This window comes from Hoplias malabaricus, chromosome 18, assembly GCF_029633855.1.
Source record: "Hoplias malabaricus isolate fHopMal1 chromosome 18, fHopMal1.hap1, whole genome shotgun sequence".
Lineage (NCBI taxonomy): Eukaryota > Metazoa > Chordata > Actinopteri > Characiformes > Erythrinidae > Hoplias > Hoplias malabaricus.
The window spans coordinates 31040691-31058167 of NC_089817.1; the positions used below are offsets into that span (position 1 = coordinate 31040691).

Sequence of the window (17477 nt, forward strand, 5' to 3'; positions counted from 1 at the left end):
ATAGAAAGAAAGAATTAATAGCTTTGAAAAATAAACAAGTTAGGAACAAGGTTATTATTTCATACATTATTCAGCTAGCATAGTAACATTTATTCACGTTTTTAAAAATGTTCATTAATATTATTGTGTTTTCATAGTGTGTGATTTGCAGTTTACTAAGAACATCTTTTATTTTTTGTTATTTATACTGATATAATATGTCTATACTAACTGCTTAAATACACAACCAAAGTGAAATTTCCAATGTCCTATTATTGTCACTTGACTTTTATCACCACATTTAATTAATTGGCATTATTGAATTGGTGGTGCAGCATTTGTATGAAACCTATACTTCAATTTTATATATGATGTTTTTCTAAATGAATACCTCCAGAAAGAACATTTACAGCATTACAGCTGTCCTTGTAGGGGCAGAGGGTTGAGGCCTATACTGTGGACAATATGGTAAAGTCTTTAAGGGAAGCTTTATAGCAATGCTCCTGTCACCAGCCATATAGGTGTCTGAAAGTCAAGATAAAATAAAATACGTTCTAACATGTTTCATGATAGAATTTATGGTTCCTTAAATATTTTAACCAAGATTTTTCTCCATGTACAGTAAGAACCTACGGTTATGGAAAACATTTATGCTATAATGTCTCCAAGAACAATCAAGACCAGTCAGTGAGAATACTGAAATAGTTTGCTGTAACAACACTCATGAACCATTTCACCACTCAACATCTCCTTGACCATAAAATCAGAAACATGGTTAGGAAATGTAAACCTTATTCACTACCAATATTTGATAACTCTTTTCCGAAATTAACACGACAATGTGCTCAGGGGCTCAATTTCTTAGGTTTTGAAGAGGCTGGGATAGTGTTAAATTTAATATTATGTCCAAGTGTGCTGCCACTGCTGGAGTGCAGTAGCGGTGGCGTAGGTGGGCTTGTAAAACTAAGGTTCTCTATTAGAAAAATTAAACGTTGAGAGAGTCTGAACTGATAGCGGCCCACGTTGTTTGCAAAGTTGTTTTTCTCACAGACCATGGGAAATATATACCTGTAAGTATGAGTGCATTCTAAGTTCGTGTCGAGTGAGTAATGTAATGTAGTTTTGTAGTGTTGTTTGATGATCATGCAGTTGCGCTCGTCAATGCTAATCGTGTTAGCTTGTCTATGGGAAAACCCATTATGTTAGCATCGAGCTAGCGGGATGCATGCTACCCATTGTTTACTCTTTTTCTGGTGGCTATGCCAGCTACATTTTGAGATAGTGGAACTCCAATTTATAGCGTGTACTAGTATAAATATGTTATGTGACTATATGCATATTGTAATGTGTTGTTTCTTGTGTTTGTAGTTTTGCAGTGCCTTCATTTGAGTCAAATAAACTTTGCTACAATGGAAAACTTTTGCCTCTTATTTTGAAGAACTGTTATCTATCTGCAAAACTGGACATGCGTGTACAGTGAGGGCAGAATACCAAGGCAGTTCTAGCTGGACTTAGTCAAGAATCTTAATTGAAAATGGAATGGGATTCAGTCAAACATTACATCTGACAGATTTAGATGTCTGGTTTTGTTTTTTTTAACAAACAGAAAGAATAATTTCCATAAAATCAGTGGATTTTTTTTTTCTCTTTTTATCAGGCTTTTCACCATACAGTCAAATATGTACAGGTAAAGTCATGCAGGAGCCATTTTACTTTTACCCACACAAGTCAATTGACTTGGAATTATTCCATGTTAAATAAGTAAAATATGCTCAGATTTCCACTAACTATGATCTTCTTGCTGAACATGACTGTCAGGACTGGGCAGGTGCAAATGCAACAACATACTTTTATTGACACAACAGGAAACAGACAGATTACTAAACAAGACTAACTAGACAGGGAATACTAAGGTAAAAAGAACTCGACAGAGAGAGCTAAATGGAGAGACTTAGACAGATAATGCTTGGACAGAGGACGACCTAGTGGACAGGGAGAGCTAAACAGAGAACCAAACAGAGAGAGCTAAAGAGGCTAAACCTAGAGAGAGAGTGCTGTTTCCCAGAGAGACTTACTACCCTTTCATTCCATGAACTTGCACAGACATTTAAACAAATGGTCCATCTTACATGATGTCTCCTGAAAGCCAAAACATATTAATAAACATGTAGAAAAATGCCCTTCATCCAGCTGTTACAGAAAATTCACTGTATAATTCTCTGGGAAGTCAGTTACTGAATCCACAGACTTAGAAATATCTATGTATTTACATGCACACTCAGCCAGCAGTATATATGTCAAAGAAACAGCTTCTGGTTTCTCTCAGATGAGCAGATGTTGTGGATTTACTTTTTCAAGTGATGAGCTTTCAGAGAACAATGCAATATATATATATATATAACATGTTCCGCTGCTTCTTAGTGTGTGTGGGGACACCTTCTGATGCTGGGGTGATTGTTTTTGTCTATGTACTTGAAGACTAGAGCAAAAAAGTAAGTGGGCTTGATGATGAGCTGTACTTCAGTGATTTTGGAATGTTCAGGATTGTGATCACTAGGTCAGACAGAAAAATCGTGAACTGAAAAAGATCATCTAGCTTGGTGCCCCATGTTCAAATGAGCCTTTGACTCAGTCACCATTTCCAAAGGGTCTGTGTCATTCAAAACTGAGCTGAATTACTGAATGAAAGAATATAACACAAAATAGCTGTTGTCAGATTTTGCCATTAAATTTGTGAAAGATTATTCAGGAATAACATTGATGTATTACTTAAGGAATAGTAATTGGAGAAAAAAATAGCCAATCCTGTGAATGGGAGGGTACAAACTTATCCATAAAAAAGCAATAGAAATGTATCAATGCATGAATGTTGAAATATGAACATCATGGCACATGAGGAAAATATCACAGTTCAGTACTGCTTTCCTGACAACAACTCATCTTGCAGAAAAGAGGTCCAAACAGGCCCTGCGTATATATTTATTTTCATTCTTCTCTCATGTATATCTGTGTGCACTGTATTTCTGAACCTGCTGGTGATCATCTCCATCTCTCACTTCAAACAGCTCCACACTCCAACCAACCTGCTCATCCTCTCTCTGGCTGTGGCTGATCTACTTGTGGGACTGTTTCTAATGCCAGTGAAAATACTGGGACTTGCTGACTCTTGTTGGTACCTTGAAAAAGTGGGATGCTATATTTCTCCAATAATCAATTTCCTCTCCATGTCAGCATCTGTCTTTAGCCTCATTGTCATAGCAGTAGATTGATACATTGCTGTCAGTGATCCTCTACTTTATTCCACTAGAGTCTCAGTGTGCAAAATGTCTATCATCATAATCATAGGCTGGTCAGGCAATCTATTTTATGCCGTTGTTTTCCTGTACTTTAATGGCTATTTCTTTCAGTCTCAAGTAAAATGCTTTGGAGAGTGTGTATTAGATATAAAACAATCCTGGGTCATTGTTGATCTGGTCGTTGTTTTTGTTACCCCTTGCTCTGTTATAATACTATTATACTCCATTATTTTTAAAATTGCCAGACGTCAAGCCAAAGCAGTCAGGGCTGTGAGTAATGGTGTCTCAAAGACTCAAAGTGACAAAGTATTTAATTCATCTGAAACTAAAGCAGCAAAAACACTGGGAATTGTGATTTTTGTTTACCTCACTTGCTGGATACCATATTTTATAAGTTCTTTGACAGTTGAAAATGTTACTTCTGTGTCTATTGTTTGGATTGTGTTTGCATGGCTGATATACATAAACTCCTCCGTGAACCCCCTGATTTATGCCATTCTCTATTCATGGTTCAGGGAGTCAGTTAGGTGTATTTTAAGCTGTAGAATATTTGAATCCTCATCTTCAAGGATTAATCTTTTTCTAGAACATTTCTAACTTCAAAGTGAAAGTGTTGAGCCCTCTGAAGATAGCAGAACTTATCTTGTTTTGTAGATTATCTACCAACACTCTGAATTGTAGGATTGTAATTACTCACAATTAATATGGAGAATGGAAGAAATAATAAGGCCATCATAGAGCAATTTCAGCTTTAATATATTCCACAGTCTAACTGAAAAAGATGTTTGGCCTCATAACATTTGAATGTGCATTTATACTTTCTTGTAGAATTAGGTAATCACTTCTGTGAATGGTTTATACATGTTATTGTCTCTGTATCAAAGCCAATGTATTTCACACTACTTCAATATAAATTAGAACCATATGCATGTACATAACCCAGCATTTGCAGAAACACAGCTATACACAGTTAAATCCACACATCATATTTTTTGCTCTACAATTTACAATTTGCTGTAAAGCAGATAATAATCATTTAAGTCATTGCTTCTGTATTATTGATTATAGTCATTGGTCATTTTTCACAAGTGATAAAATACCAGGACCTTGGAATTACTGACACCTCACCTGTGTGAAGCCTCATTTTAATTTTAATTTATGATGCTTTTAAATGTGAATTGTATTTATGCTTTTAAGGGGTATTTTGCCTTTCTAAACCTATCATTAGCCCCTTCAGCATTTTTTTTTCGGCATTTTCAGCATTGTGTCATTCTTTGTAGGGGCTGAGTGAGTGCTCTGAGTGAGGAAAATGACTTGAAAACATGTACTTTTATTTAAGCTACTATATTTTAAGTTAATTTAATGGATTTTATTTTACATTTTTATTCATATATGTCTTATTTTTTATACATGATTTACAGGTATATTATGTTGTTAATCTCTAGTTTCTACAACAGAAATGTAACACTTTGTTTTCCCTGTGCGATGAATATAGTGATTTATCTATCAACCTGTCTATCCATCTATTAAATATTAGGTTAGGGTTAGGATGAGGGATGTGATTATACATCAGCACATCCCTTTTTTGTGTAACACATACACACACATTTAGGAATAGTTCCTCAGTTAAAAATAAAATGCAACATTCATTCATTATCTGTAACCACTTATCCAGTTCAGGGTCGCGGTGAGTCCAGAGCCTACCTGGAATCATTGGGCGCAAGGCAGGAATAGTCATTCACAGGGAAAAACAGACACACACATTCACTTTTGAGTCTCCAATCCACCTACCAATGTGTGTTTTTTGAATGAAACCGGAGCACCCGGAGGAAACCCACGTGGACACTGGGAGAACACACCAACTACTTACAGACAGTCACCCGGAGTGGAAATCAAACCCACAACCTCCAGGCCCCTGGAGCTGTGTGACTGCGACACTACCTGCTGCGCCACCGTGCACCGTGCCATATCTGTGTGCACTGTGTTTCTGAACCTGCTGGTGACCATCTCCATCTCTCACTTCAAGCAGCTTCACACTCCAGCCAACCTGCCTTGCTTGCTGGATACCATTTTATGTAAGTTCTCTGTTGACAGAGAGTTTCACATCTGTGTCTATAATGTGGAGTGTGTTTGCCTGGCTGATGAACATGAACTCCTCTGTGAACCCACTGATTTATGCCATTTTCTATTCATGGTTCAGAGAATCAGTTAAGTATATTGTAACCTGTAGAATATTTGAATTCTCATCTTCAAGGATTAATCTGTTTCCAGAACATTTCTAACAGCAGAAAATCTGATGCCTTTACTATTATTGATCATATTTTGACCATATTAATTGACAATGAGATGTACATTTTGCTTTTTTGTAGGTTATACAAAAAGATAATACATTTGAAAAATGTATGTAGTCATATTCAGTGTGGGAATACACAGAATGTAATAAGGCCAATGTAGGGCAAATGCAGATATTGTTAGCTGTGATATATCTCACCTTTAAGGTTTAATCAATTTCCTGAACATTAGTAATTTCAGTGTGGACAAACTTGACCACTTGCAATTATTAAATAAATTCTGAGCAATATAACGGTGTTAGAAATGAGAATTTTTTCTTTATATATTATCTAAAAACACAGCTGTAGAAATGCATTTATTTCTATTTAACATTGAAAATATAAGCAGTAATGAGGCCAGTATGGAGTACAATGAGTTTTGTGTTTCCACATTAAACTGAAGAAAATAGAGCATATTCATGAATAATTTTATTTTTTCTAGCATTGGGTGAAAATTAATTTGGATTGTTTATAAATGATATTTTATAAATATATTTTATTCCTGTAAAATTCCAGACACTTCACATTAATTTCCTTTTGCAAAAACACAATGTGCCAGACATAACAAATATAAATACCCCACTTTAATATATGCAATATTATGAATATCCTTATACTATATTACTTTCAGTTGGCCTTTGCTATGACTTGTGAAAACAGTATCATAGTAATAATGGCACAGCATTTGTATATGGGCTCAACTTGGGATGTACCATTCTAATGGTGAAAAATATGTTGAGGAATTTAGGAAAAGCTCTACAGTAGTCAGATATTGCCTGGCTCTGTCATGTAAACTGAACTGCTATAAATTAAACTTGAAAAACTCTTAGTTTGTCTTCTTAAAAATAAAAAAATAAAAATAGATTAATTAATTTAAAAAAAAATGTTAGCAGTCTTAAATACAAGGAAAAACAACAGAATGTAACCAATGCATTCAGAGTTGAAATAACAGGAAGATAGAAAGAAAGAATTAATAGCTTGCTATTAATGCTTTATTATATTAGTGTTATATTCCATAATTTTTAAAGTTACAAGACATCAAGCCAAAGCTGTCAGAGCTGTGAACTACTGTTGTCTCAAAGAACCAAACTGACAAAGTCTCAAATTCATCTGAAACCAAAGCAGCAAAAACACTGGGAATAGTTATTTTGTTTACCTCGTTTGTTGAATACCAATTTTTATAAGTTCTCTGTCGGTTGAAAGTGTCACTTCTGTGTCTGTTGTATGGAACATATTTGGCTGGCTGGTATACATGAGGGCAGCATGGTGGCACAGCAGGGAGTGTCGCAGTCACACAGCTCCAGGGACCTGGAGGTTGTGGGTTCGATTCTCGCTCCGGGTGACTGACTGTAAGGAGTTGGTGTGTTCTCCCCGTGTCCGGGTGGGTTTCCTCCGGGTGCTCCTGTTTCCTCCCACAGTCCAGAAACACACGTTGGTAGGTGGATTAGCGACTCAAAAGTGTCCGTAGGTGTGAGTGTGTGAGTGAATGTGTGTGTTGCCCTGTGAAGAGACCCCTCCAGGGTGTATTCCCGCCTTACGCCCAATGATTCCAGGTAGGCTCTGGACCCACCGCGACCCTGAATTGGATAAGGGTTACAGATAATGAATGAATGAATGAATGAATGGTATACATGAACTCCAGTCAGTGAGAATACTGAAATAGTTTGCTGTAAAAACACTCATGAACCATTTGACCACTCAACATCTCCTTGACCATAAAATCAGAAACATGGTTAGGAAGTGTGAAACCTATTCACTACTGAAATTTGATAACTCTCTTCCTAAATCAATATGAAAATGTGCTCAGGGGCTCAATTTTTCTTAGGTTTTGAAGAGGTTGGGATGGTGTCAAATTTAACATTATGTCCAAGGCAGTTCTAGCTGGAATTAGTCAAGAATCTCAATGAAAATGAAATGGGATTCAGTCAAACATTACATCTAACAGATTCAGATGTCTGATTTTTCAAAACAAACTGTTAGAAAGAATAGGTTCCATAAAAGCAGTGGATTTTTTTTTTTTAAATCAGGCTTTTCACCATACAGTCAAATTTGTACAGATAAAGTCATGCATGAGCCATTTTACTTTTACCCACACAAGTCAATTTACTTGGAATTATTCCATGTTAAATAAGTAAAATATGCTCAGATTTTCATTTAATGTTAACTTTAATGACTTTCTTGCTGAACATGACTGTCATGACTGGACGGGCGCAAATGCAAAAACAGACTTTTATTGATACAACAGGAAACAAACAGATAACTAAACAAGACAAACTAGACAGGGAATACTTAGATACAAAGAACTCAACAGAGCAAGACATGGACAGAGAGAGCTAACTGGAGAGACTCAGACAGATAATGCTCGGACAGAGGAAGACTTAGTGGATAGGAAGAGCTAAACAGAGAACTAGACAGAGAGAACTAAACAGGCTAAACTTAGACAGAGAATGCTGTTTCCCAGAAGTGAAGCTGCAAACTTACTACCCTCACTATATATTTGCATGAAGACTTAGCCAGCAGTATTTATGTCAAAGAAACAGCTTCTGGTTTCTCCCAGATTATCAGTTGTTGTGGATTTACTTTTTCAAGTGATGAGCTTTCAGAGAAGTGTGTGATATATATAAAACATGTTCGGCTGCTTGTTAGTGTGTGTGGGGTCAGCTTCTGATGCTGGGGTGATTGTTTTTGTCTGTATACTAGAAGACTGGAGCAACAAAGCAAGTGTGCTTGATGATGAGCTGTACTTCAGTGATTTTGGAACGTTCAGGACTGTGAACACTAGGTCGGACAGAAAAATCGTGAATTGAAAAAATACCATCTAACTTGTTGCCCCATGTTCAAATGAGCCTTTGGCTTAGTCAAAATTTCCAAAGGTTCTGGATCATTCAACAGTGAGCTGAATGACAGAGAATGTAACACAAAATAACTGTTGTCAGATATTGCCATTACATTTCTGAATAATGATTCAGGAATAACATTGATGTATTGCTTAAGGAATAGTAATTGGAGAAAAATTAGCCAATCCTGTGAGTGGGAGGGTACAAACGTATCCATAAAAAGGCAGTGGAAATGTATCAGTGCATGAATGTTGAAATATGAACATCATGGCACATGAGGAAAACATCACAATTCAGTACTGCTTTCCTGACAACAACTCATCTTGCAGAAAAGAGGTCCGAACAGGCCCTGTCTATATATTTATTTTCATTCTTCTCTCATGTATATCTGTGTGCACTGTGGTTCTGAACCTGCTGGTGATCATTTCCATCTCTCACTTCAAACAGCTCCACACTCCAACCAACCTGCTCATCCTCTCTTTGGCTGTGGCTGATCTACTCGTGGGACTGTTTCTAATGCCAGTGAAAATACTGGAACTTGCTGACTCTTGTTGGTACCTTGGAAAAGTGGGATGCTATATTTCTCCAGTAATCAATTTCCTCTCTATTTCAGCATCTCTCTTTAGTCTCATTGTCATTGCAATAGATCGATACATTGCTGTCAGTGATCCTCTACTTTATTCCACTAGACTCACAGTGTGTAAAATGTCTGTCATCATAATCATAGGCTGGTCGGGCAGTCTATTTTATGCCATTGTTTTCCTGTACTTTAATGGCTATTTCTTTCGGTCTCAGGTAAAATGCTTTGGAGAGTGTGTATTATATGTAAAACAATCCTGGGTCATTGTTGATCTGGTCATTGTTTTTGTTACTCCTTGCTCTGTTATAATACTATTATACTCCATTATTTTTAAAATTGCCAGACGTCAAGCCAAAGCAGTCAGGGCTGTGAGTAATGGTGTCTCAAAGAGTCCAAGTGACAAAGTCTTAAATACGTCTGAAACTAAAGCAGCAAAAACACTGGGAATTGTGATTTTTGTTTACCTCACTTGCTGGATACCATATTTTATAAGTTCTCTGACAGTTGAAAATGTTACTTCTGTGTCTATTGTTTGGATTGTGTTTGCATGGCTGATATACATAAACTCCTCCATGAACCCCCTGATTTATGCCATTCTCTATTCATGGTTCAGGGAGTCAGTTAGGTGTATTTTAAGCTGTAGAATATTTGAATCCTCATCTTCAAGGATTAATCTTTTTCTAGAACGTTTCTAACTTCAAAGTGAAAGTGTTGAGCCCTCTGAAGATAGCAGAACTTATCTTGTTTTGTAGATTATCTGCCAACACTCAGAACTGTAGAATTGTATTTACTCACAATTAATATGGAGAATGGAAGAAATAATAAAGCCATCATAGAGCAATTTCAGCTTTAATATATTCCACATTCTAACTGAAAAAGATGTTTGGCCTCATGACATTTTAATGTGCATTAATACCTTTTTGTAGAATTAGGTAATCACTTCTGTGAATAGTTAATATATGTTATTTTCTCTGTATCAAATTCCATGTATTTCACACCACTTCAATATATATTAGAACCATAAGTATGTACATAAACCAGCATTTGCAGAAACACAGCTAGACACAATTAATGAGCTGTGTACCCATACATAAAATGAATGGGAGTGAAACTATAAGAAAAATAAGAATAAATACAATATAGCATAAGTAATGCCAGCAGAACTGTAACACATTCACTACACCACTGCATTGTTAACACTTCTAAACAATGTGGACTGTAAACAGATTGCATCTTTCACACATAAAGATTTAAACTCTCTCTTAAATAGTTACCATTAATCGAGGCAGAAATAATGAAGCAAGGCTAACAGAAACAGCATATATAGTGCATTTCAACATGAGTAAGCTCAAAATATTGAAGCAAACAAACAACAAATACTCATAAAAATGAATATAATATTTGTAACTATTTTTTGTCATTTACGAATCTTTCTGTGGCATAAACAAACAGGTATACAGGACATTGTTCCACAAGGCATAGGAGTACTGCAAGTTACTTCCTACTTACAAAGGAACACAAAAACTGTCAAACTAAAAGTCCTCAGCAGGAGGTGCTATATTTAATCAACTGTAGATAAAACAAGTAGTGAGTGAGGGGAAGTTTGGTTGATACTCCTTGTTGGTGGAGTTGGAGTCGGCCTAGATGAAGTGTGTTATTGTGTAGTTTTGAGGGCCCACTTCACAGTGAGGGTATATCTCTCTCACCCTGCTGATGTATAGAATTGGATGGTTCTAATGCTTAAATTCCTGTGACAGAACTGCTCCAAGCCCAATATCAGAAGTAGGAGCCTTTTCTTCCTCCCCACCATACTTTGTCAGGAGCTTCTCTTTTAACCGGGGATAGCCCTGGATGAAGTGCAGAAACATGCATATCACTCTCAGAGTCACTGCATTTAACATCTGCCTTACAGTTATTTGTGAAGTGAACTGTAGCAAGGCAGCATCTGTAGCACATGCCATGTTGCTTGAGAAAAGCTTTCGTTTTTCCAAAGTTTTTGCTCTAAAGCCAAGACATTGCCTGAGCACGTGTTTGTTTCTCATGCATAATTCACTGCTTCCCCACAGTAATAGACTGGTCTGCATAATTGTCAACTGGGAATCTAATTGCCTAAGCAACACCTGTATTGTGAGCAGATACAGACATCTTTCTGTATGTAGGGTGTCTGAAGAATGGATCAAATGTTTTCTGATTTGAATTAAAGGAGTTCAGACTGAATATTGGGTCATTTCTAGCTTTGGCTTCATCTTTAACAAAGTCAGCATAAAAATGAGAAAAGTGGGAATGAGACCTTGTACCTCATTTGTGAACCATTATAGATCCACTTCTCTTGCGCAAAAAAAAAAAAAAAAAAAAAAAAAAAAAAAAAAAAAAAAAAAATTGATACATTTTTTAATGATAGGGTTAACCCTCCTAGAGGTATCCAGGTAAGAAATACCTGTCAAGTATCCCTCTGGTTTGGATGACTGAATTTCTGTCCTAGTCCTCTTAACTTAAGGGAATCTTGCTTGTTTACTTTAGTAAACCTCTGTATCTTATGCATAAGGACTTTCTCTACAACTTCTGGAGAGTCGTATGTTTCCTCCAAACATACCCGAGCCAATTATAGGAACAACTTCTGGATGTTTGATTATATACTGCTCGTATATTTCAGACATATTCAGAAAATTGGAAAACAAGTCATGTTAAAATGTCAAGTTATTCAGTACAAGTGAGATTCAACCTTTTCTTATGTAACCCCTACCAATTTTAGGAAGCGTACATCTCATACATTACTTCATGCAAAAATTATAGCACAGTGCCTCCAATTATGTTCTCTGACACCTGTTAGGCATCAATTTTTCACTCAATAAAAAAAAATAAAAAAAAAAATATCAGTACTCTTTGAATAATTAACAAGAGACTTTTCAGAGCAAAACTTAACACTGGAGCTATTGATTTATCTATTCTTTTGTGTCACGCCTTCGTCCTGTCAAGTCTGTTGTCCCCGGTCATGTGCTCCTTTTAGCACATGGCTATGTTTTGTTTATGTCCTTGTCTCCGCCCTCGTCCCGCCTTTGTTCTGCCTCCTCGTCCGTGTCATGTGTTAACCCGTCCTCCTCGTTATCTGTCCAGGTGTGTCTCGTTTGTGTCAGCATTTAAGCCCTCTTGTCTCACGTCCTGTTTGTCGTTCATTTCACTTCACTTCGTATTGCTTGTTTCCTAAGTCATGTCGGTTTGTGTCATTTCTAGTCATGTCATTTCGTTTTTCTCCCCAAGCCTTGTCATTTCTTTGCTTTAAGTATCGTTGTTTCGCCTCCAGTGTTTCCGTGTTTTGTTTCTTAGTTCGGTCTGTCTGTCTCTGTCGTTTTCCTCGTTTCATTTCATATGTCTAGTTGTTTCCGTGGTTGCCAGTCTTTGTTTTGTTCTATCTTTTGTTATTAAAAACCCTCCGTGTTTTAGCAAGTGCGTCCGCCTCCGTCAGTCCACCCCGTGATCCGTGACATTTTGTTATTACTATTAATTTATCTTCAGAGTAGCAACAGATTTACTCAAATGCAGGTCATACCTCTTAGAATGACCTAAATGAAAAGAAAATAATTCACCACCTTTCAGTAGAGATCAAGTAAATAACATTTGGCAGAGATGTAAAGAAAAACTCTCTGTCAGAAAATATTATTCTCACACGTGTTTGTAGTTAATTTATGTTGGGGCCCATTTTGTTGATGCAGTTAAACAGCTTCCTCATGCAGATGTCAGTGAATCCATCAATACCCACATGTCAAGAGAGCTCACTTGGAGACAGGCCTATAATTCATAGCAATGGAGCAGCCAAAAACTACCCTCTTAATCCACCCATTTCTCAATGCAAACTGCAGTTCACTAGAGCAGGAATCCTCCACTTTTATTCTCTCTTTCTCTCTCTGCGAAGTCACTGACTTTTTTCGTAAGGAAAAAAATAAACTGCACTTAAACAGTTCAGTCCCAAACAAATCAAAACACTGCAGTTTGGGCTGATATTCATTGCATGTTAAGTCTCCAAACTCTGCTAAACAAAACCAAAAAGAGAAAATGGCTTCCAACTTTGGGCTTTCTCTCAACTTCTCTCACCTCCCACTGGGAAAAAAAACACCCTCTCTCCTTCTCTATAAAACCCACACATCCTCCTTGCTGATTGGATAGTACTATAGGAATCTCCTAAGGGGTGCACTCATTGGTCAACTTACCCATGAAACTAACAGGTAAACACCAACTAAAATGGCGTCTAAACCAAAAAAGGCTTCTGGGATGTTGAGTCATAACACTTATGTTCACTTCCGCTTCCGGGTGAGAATACGCTGTGCCCGTTTGTTGCTGCTGTTTCTCACTGGAATTATTATTATTATTATTTCTTTTTATTTTTATACTTCTTCCCCCCTCCCTCATCCCTGGTTATTTGTTTACTTTTTCAACTGTTTAACTTCTACATCTGACGTGTCTCCGGTGGATTCTCTGGACTCCGTTTGCGCGAGTTTTGTAAAATCATTTGAATACATGGCTCTGAAACTGGTCAGCTCAACCCCTGTGCTGTTTCTGTTAATCTATCGCCCACCAAAGACCTCCTCTGACTTCTTTCCAGAACTGTGTGAGATACTCACCTTGGCCAGTCCTGTATGTCCAGCTCTGGTCACGCTAGGGGATTTTAACATCCATGTTGATGCTATCTGTTCACTGACAACTGAATTTGAGTCTCTGTTGGACTGCTTTAGCTTGACACAACATGTTGATTTTCCCACACACTCACATGGCCACACATTGGATTTAATTTGTTCTTCTGGTCTATCTGTTACCTCTGTCTCTGGCTCTATTGTTGATTTTTCTGACCACAAGCTTGTTGAAGCATCTGTTAACATCTCGGTTTCATGCCAGTGCAGTAAATCTACTGTCTCCTTCTGTAATATCAAAGTTTTCGAACCTCAATCGTTTTCTGCCCTTCTCCAGCCTTCTGCACTTTCTTCTATTTCCTGGCTGTCCTGTCCTGATGACATTCTGACTCTCTTTAATGACACTGTTTCTGGTGTACTAGACCAATTGGCTCCCTTAAAGACTAGACAGGTCCCTGCTGGTCGCTCCTCCCCTTGGTTCACTCCTGAACTCCGTGCTTTAAAACCACTGGTAGGCGTCTGGAGTGCCGCTTTAAGAATTCTGGTCTTACTGTGCACTTAATGGCATATACTGATCACATGATTTCTTATAATACTGCTTTAAAATCTGCCCGTTCTGCACACATTTCATCTATTATTAATAATTCTGGTAACAAGCCCAAAACACTTTTCACTACTCTTAATAAACTCATTCAGCCATAAACAATCAAGAACTTTAACACTGCTGAGCAATGTGAAGTTTTCCATAGATTTTTTAATGACAAAATTGCTAAAATCTACCATCAGCTCCTCTCATCTCCTTCTTCAACTTAGCATTGTTTCCATTTGAGCCCAGCTCATAAACCCCTGGCCAATTTCTCTCCCATTTATCCAGAGCTTATAACAGAGCTTATAGTTAATTCCAATGCTTGTACCCGTCTCCTCAATGCTGCTCCTACCGCACTATTTAAAAAATATTCCGCAAACATATCCAGCCCCATTTCCCATCTAATTAATATGTCTCTTGCCTCAGGTCATGTATCCATAGGTCTTAAAACATCTGCCCTCACACCCATTCTCAAAAAACCTGGTCTGAACACAGACAACTTTGATAATTTCTGACCTATTTCTAACCTCCCCTTTTTAGCTAAGCTGTTAGAAATGGTGGTGGCCATTCAGTTTGAGTCATTCCTGATGGACAATAAACTTTTTGAGCCTTTTCAGTCTGGCTTCCACACAAAACACAGTACTGAGACAGCCCTTTTGCGGATTTTAAACGATATCCTACTCGCTACTGATTCTGGTGCGCTCAGTATCCTTCTTCTCTTAGATTTGAGTGCAGCATTCGACACTGTTAATCACAGCATACTCATCTCCCATCTCTCAGCTATTGGCATAACTGACACAGCACTTTCCTGGTTCATCTCTTACTTTACCAATAGATCTCATTTTGTTGCTCTTGGTACACACAGATCTTCCCCTAGTACTGTTACACAAGATGTTACCCAAGGTTCAGTCCTATACTATTCATCATATACATACTTGGTCAGATCATCCACAGCCATGGTCTTAATTATTATTGTTATGCAGACGATACTCAAATATACGTGAGCACCAAAAATACCTCCACTCTGCCCCCCCTCTGCCCTTATTTCCTGCGTTCAAGTCTTGCTCACTGGCCTCAAGTCCACTCTTTCAAAAATTTCTGATATCACACTTAACTTTGATGGTGTGGCTATAAAAACCTCTCCTGTTGTTCACAATTTAGGTGTACTTCTTGACTCCTCTCTGTCCTTCAAACCTCATATTAAGGCCCGAACCAAAACATCCTTTTTCCATCAACGTAACATTGCTCGCCTTCGTCCCCTGCTTTCTGTTAAGGACCCTGAAATTCTGGTCCATGCTTTCATTTCCTCTCATTTACACTATTGTAATTCTCTCTTCATTGGCCTTCCTTCTACGACCATACACTCGCTTCAGTGTGATCAGAACTCTGCTTCTCGGGTCCTCTCTTATTCTAAAAAATAAGCACGTATCACCCCTCTTCTTCATCAGCTCCACTGGTTACCTGTCTCACTCCATTTTCAGTTTAAGGTTCTCCTGCTCACATACAAAGCTCTGCACGTTCTGGCGCCAGCCTACCTTTCTGAACTTTTACACTCCTACTGTCCAACTAGATCACTGAGGTCCTCTGAGAGTGGTCTTTTGTCAGTACCAAAATTTCTCTTTTCTCAGTACTTCTGCACTCTGCAAGCATAAGTGTATTCCTCTATTTTTCCACCTCCTCTTTGTATAAAGTGACCTTGGGTATTAGAAAGGCGCTATATAAATCTAACTTATTATTGTTATTTAAAAAAAAAAAAATATTTACATGTCTATTTTAAAGAGTGCTACATTTAGCAATGAAGAATGAAGACTTCCATGCCGAGTAGTGCTCTGGGCAATCATCACATTTGACCAACCCAGTGGTAAGGATCTCGAGTTAGAAATCTTGTTATGTCACTTATACCAGCATGTCCATCCATAGGTACGTGATCCTTGTGGTATTGTGGAAGGGGTTGGTATTCTAGAAGACTATGTGGTGAAAGAGACTGGGTGCAGAGCCTGGCATTTTGATTTGAATTATCGACTTATCTGTACCATAAGAGGAATGTCACTTTCAGAACTGTGTGGAGGCAGACTAACTTTGCATTTATAATCACATACAGAATTTGTGTGTGTGTAGTCACAGGCTCTGTCTTCACTGTTAGCTCTGTAGCATTCTGTAAACTTGAAAACTGCTCTACATATCTGCAGGGTGCACTGGAGGGACAATGTCTTGCCTCAAACACAGGCCACCTTCATCAGTTACAAGATGTGTGGCATCTTCAAGTACTTTAGCTTCCACCATGGTAGCTGCAGCCTCCTTTTCATGTTCTAAGGCTATTAATTTGCAGATGACCAATTAGAGCACAAGGACATAGTGTTTGTGTGTGAAGCTACTGATCTTGTCTCACATGTCTTGTCTATCTCAAAATCCTCCATGCTTTTGCACCTTATATCTCATTATAATCCTCATTAAGGATACGTTATTTTCTTCTCTGTTCTGCCCCTGCTGTACTTGGCTTGCAAACTTGACAGGCAGCTAACACAGATGGAATTGAAAGTAATATGAACCAAAGGTGAATCATCTTTGATATTTTATTTATACATCCAACCACATTTTGCAAAACTGAAACACAAATAATAATGATATTACTTCACCAATTTGATTAAAATGTGAGCGTGAACTTAACAAATATAGCATATAATCTGCATCCGTACGAAATAGGCTAAAAATGCTAAACACACATTTTGAAAGACTAGATTATAACTTACCAGATTTACTTATAGAATTATAACTAATTCAAAATACCTTTCTAAAATGTAACAATCCGTTAACAAATGTCTTGACTTGCAAACATTGACTTCCAGAGCATACAACAAAAGGATGGAAGGGGATTACCAACTCTACATTATATCTCATGAAGCTGTAGAAAGAGAAATCTAACATTGCTGCTACCTGCCATTGACCTGTCACGTGACTATCCAATAAGAATTTTAATATTTACTAGTATATCAATACACATGAATGTACACTATGTGGCACAGACAAGACACCTTTTAACTTAAACCATTACAGGACCAAAGACATTATGTCTAGACTTAACTGTGCCTAGCTGCCATACCTACAAATTCGCTTTTTTTATTTTTTCACATTAAATGTTATAATAATAATAACAATAATAATGTGCAATTAATTTTGTGATGAGGTCAGTGAATTTGTCCCATAACCAACACAGCAGAATTGACATTAATGAATGGATGCTTGTATT

At 37.4% G+C, this 17477-nt stretch overlaps 1 protein-coding gene and 1 pseudogene across 1 annotated transcript; both read left to right on the forward strand.

The window, feature by feature from the left end:
- The first annotated feature begins 2855 nt into the window (after positions 1–2855).
- LOC136674425 (trace amine-associated receptor 13c-like) lies at positions 2856–5557 on the forward strand (annotated as a pseudogene).
- A 3143-nt stretch (positions 5558–8700) lies between these two features.
- LOC136674426 (trace amine-associated receptor 13c-like) lies at positions 8701–9717 on the forward strand. The gene has a single exon (XM_066650433.1). It carries the CDS (start codon positions 8701–8703, stop codon positions 9715–9717), a length of 1017 nt encoding a protein of 338 aa, XP_066506530.1.
- The last annotated feature ends 7760 nt before the right edge of the window (positions 9718–17477 follow it).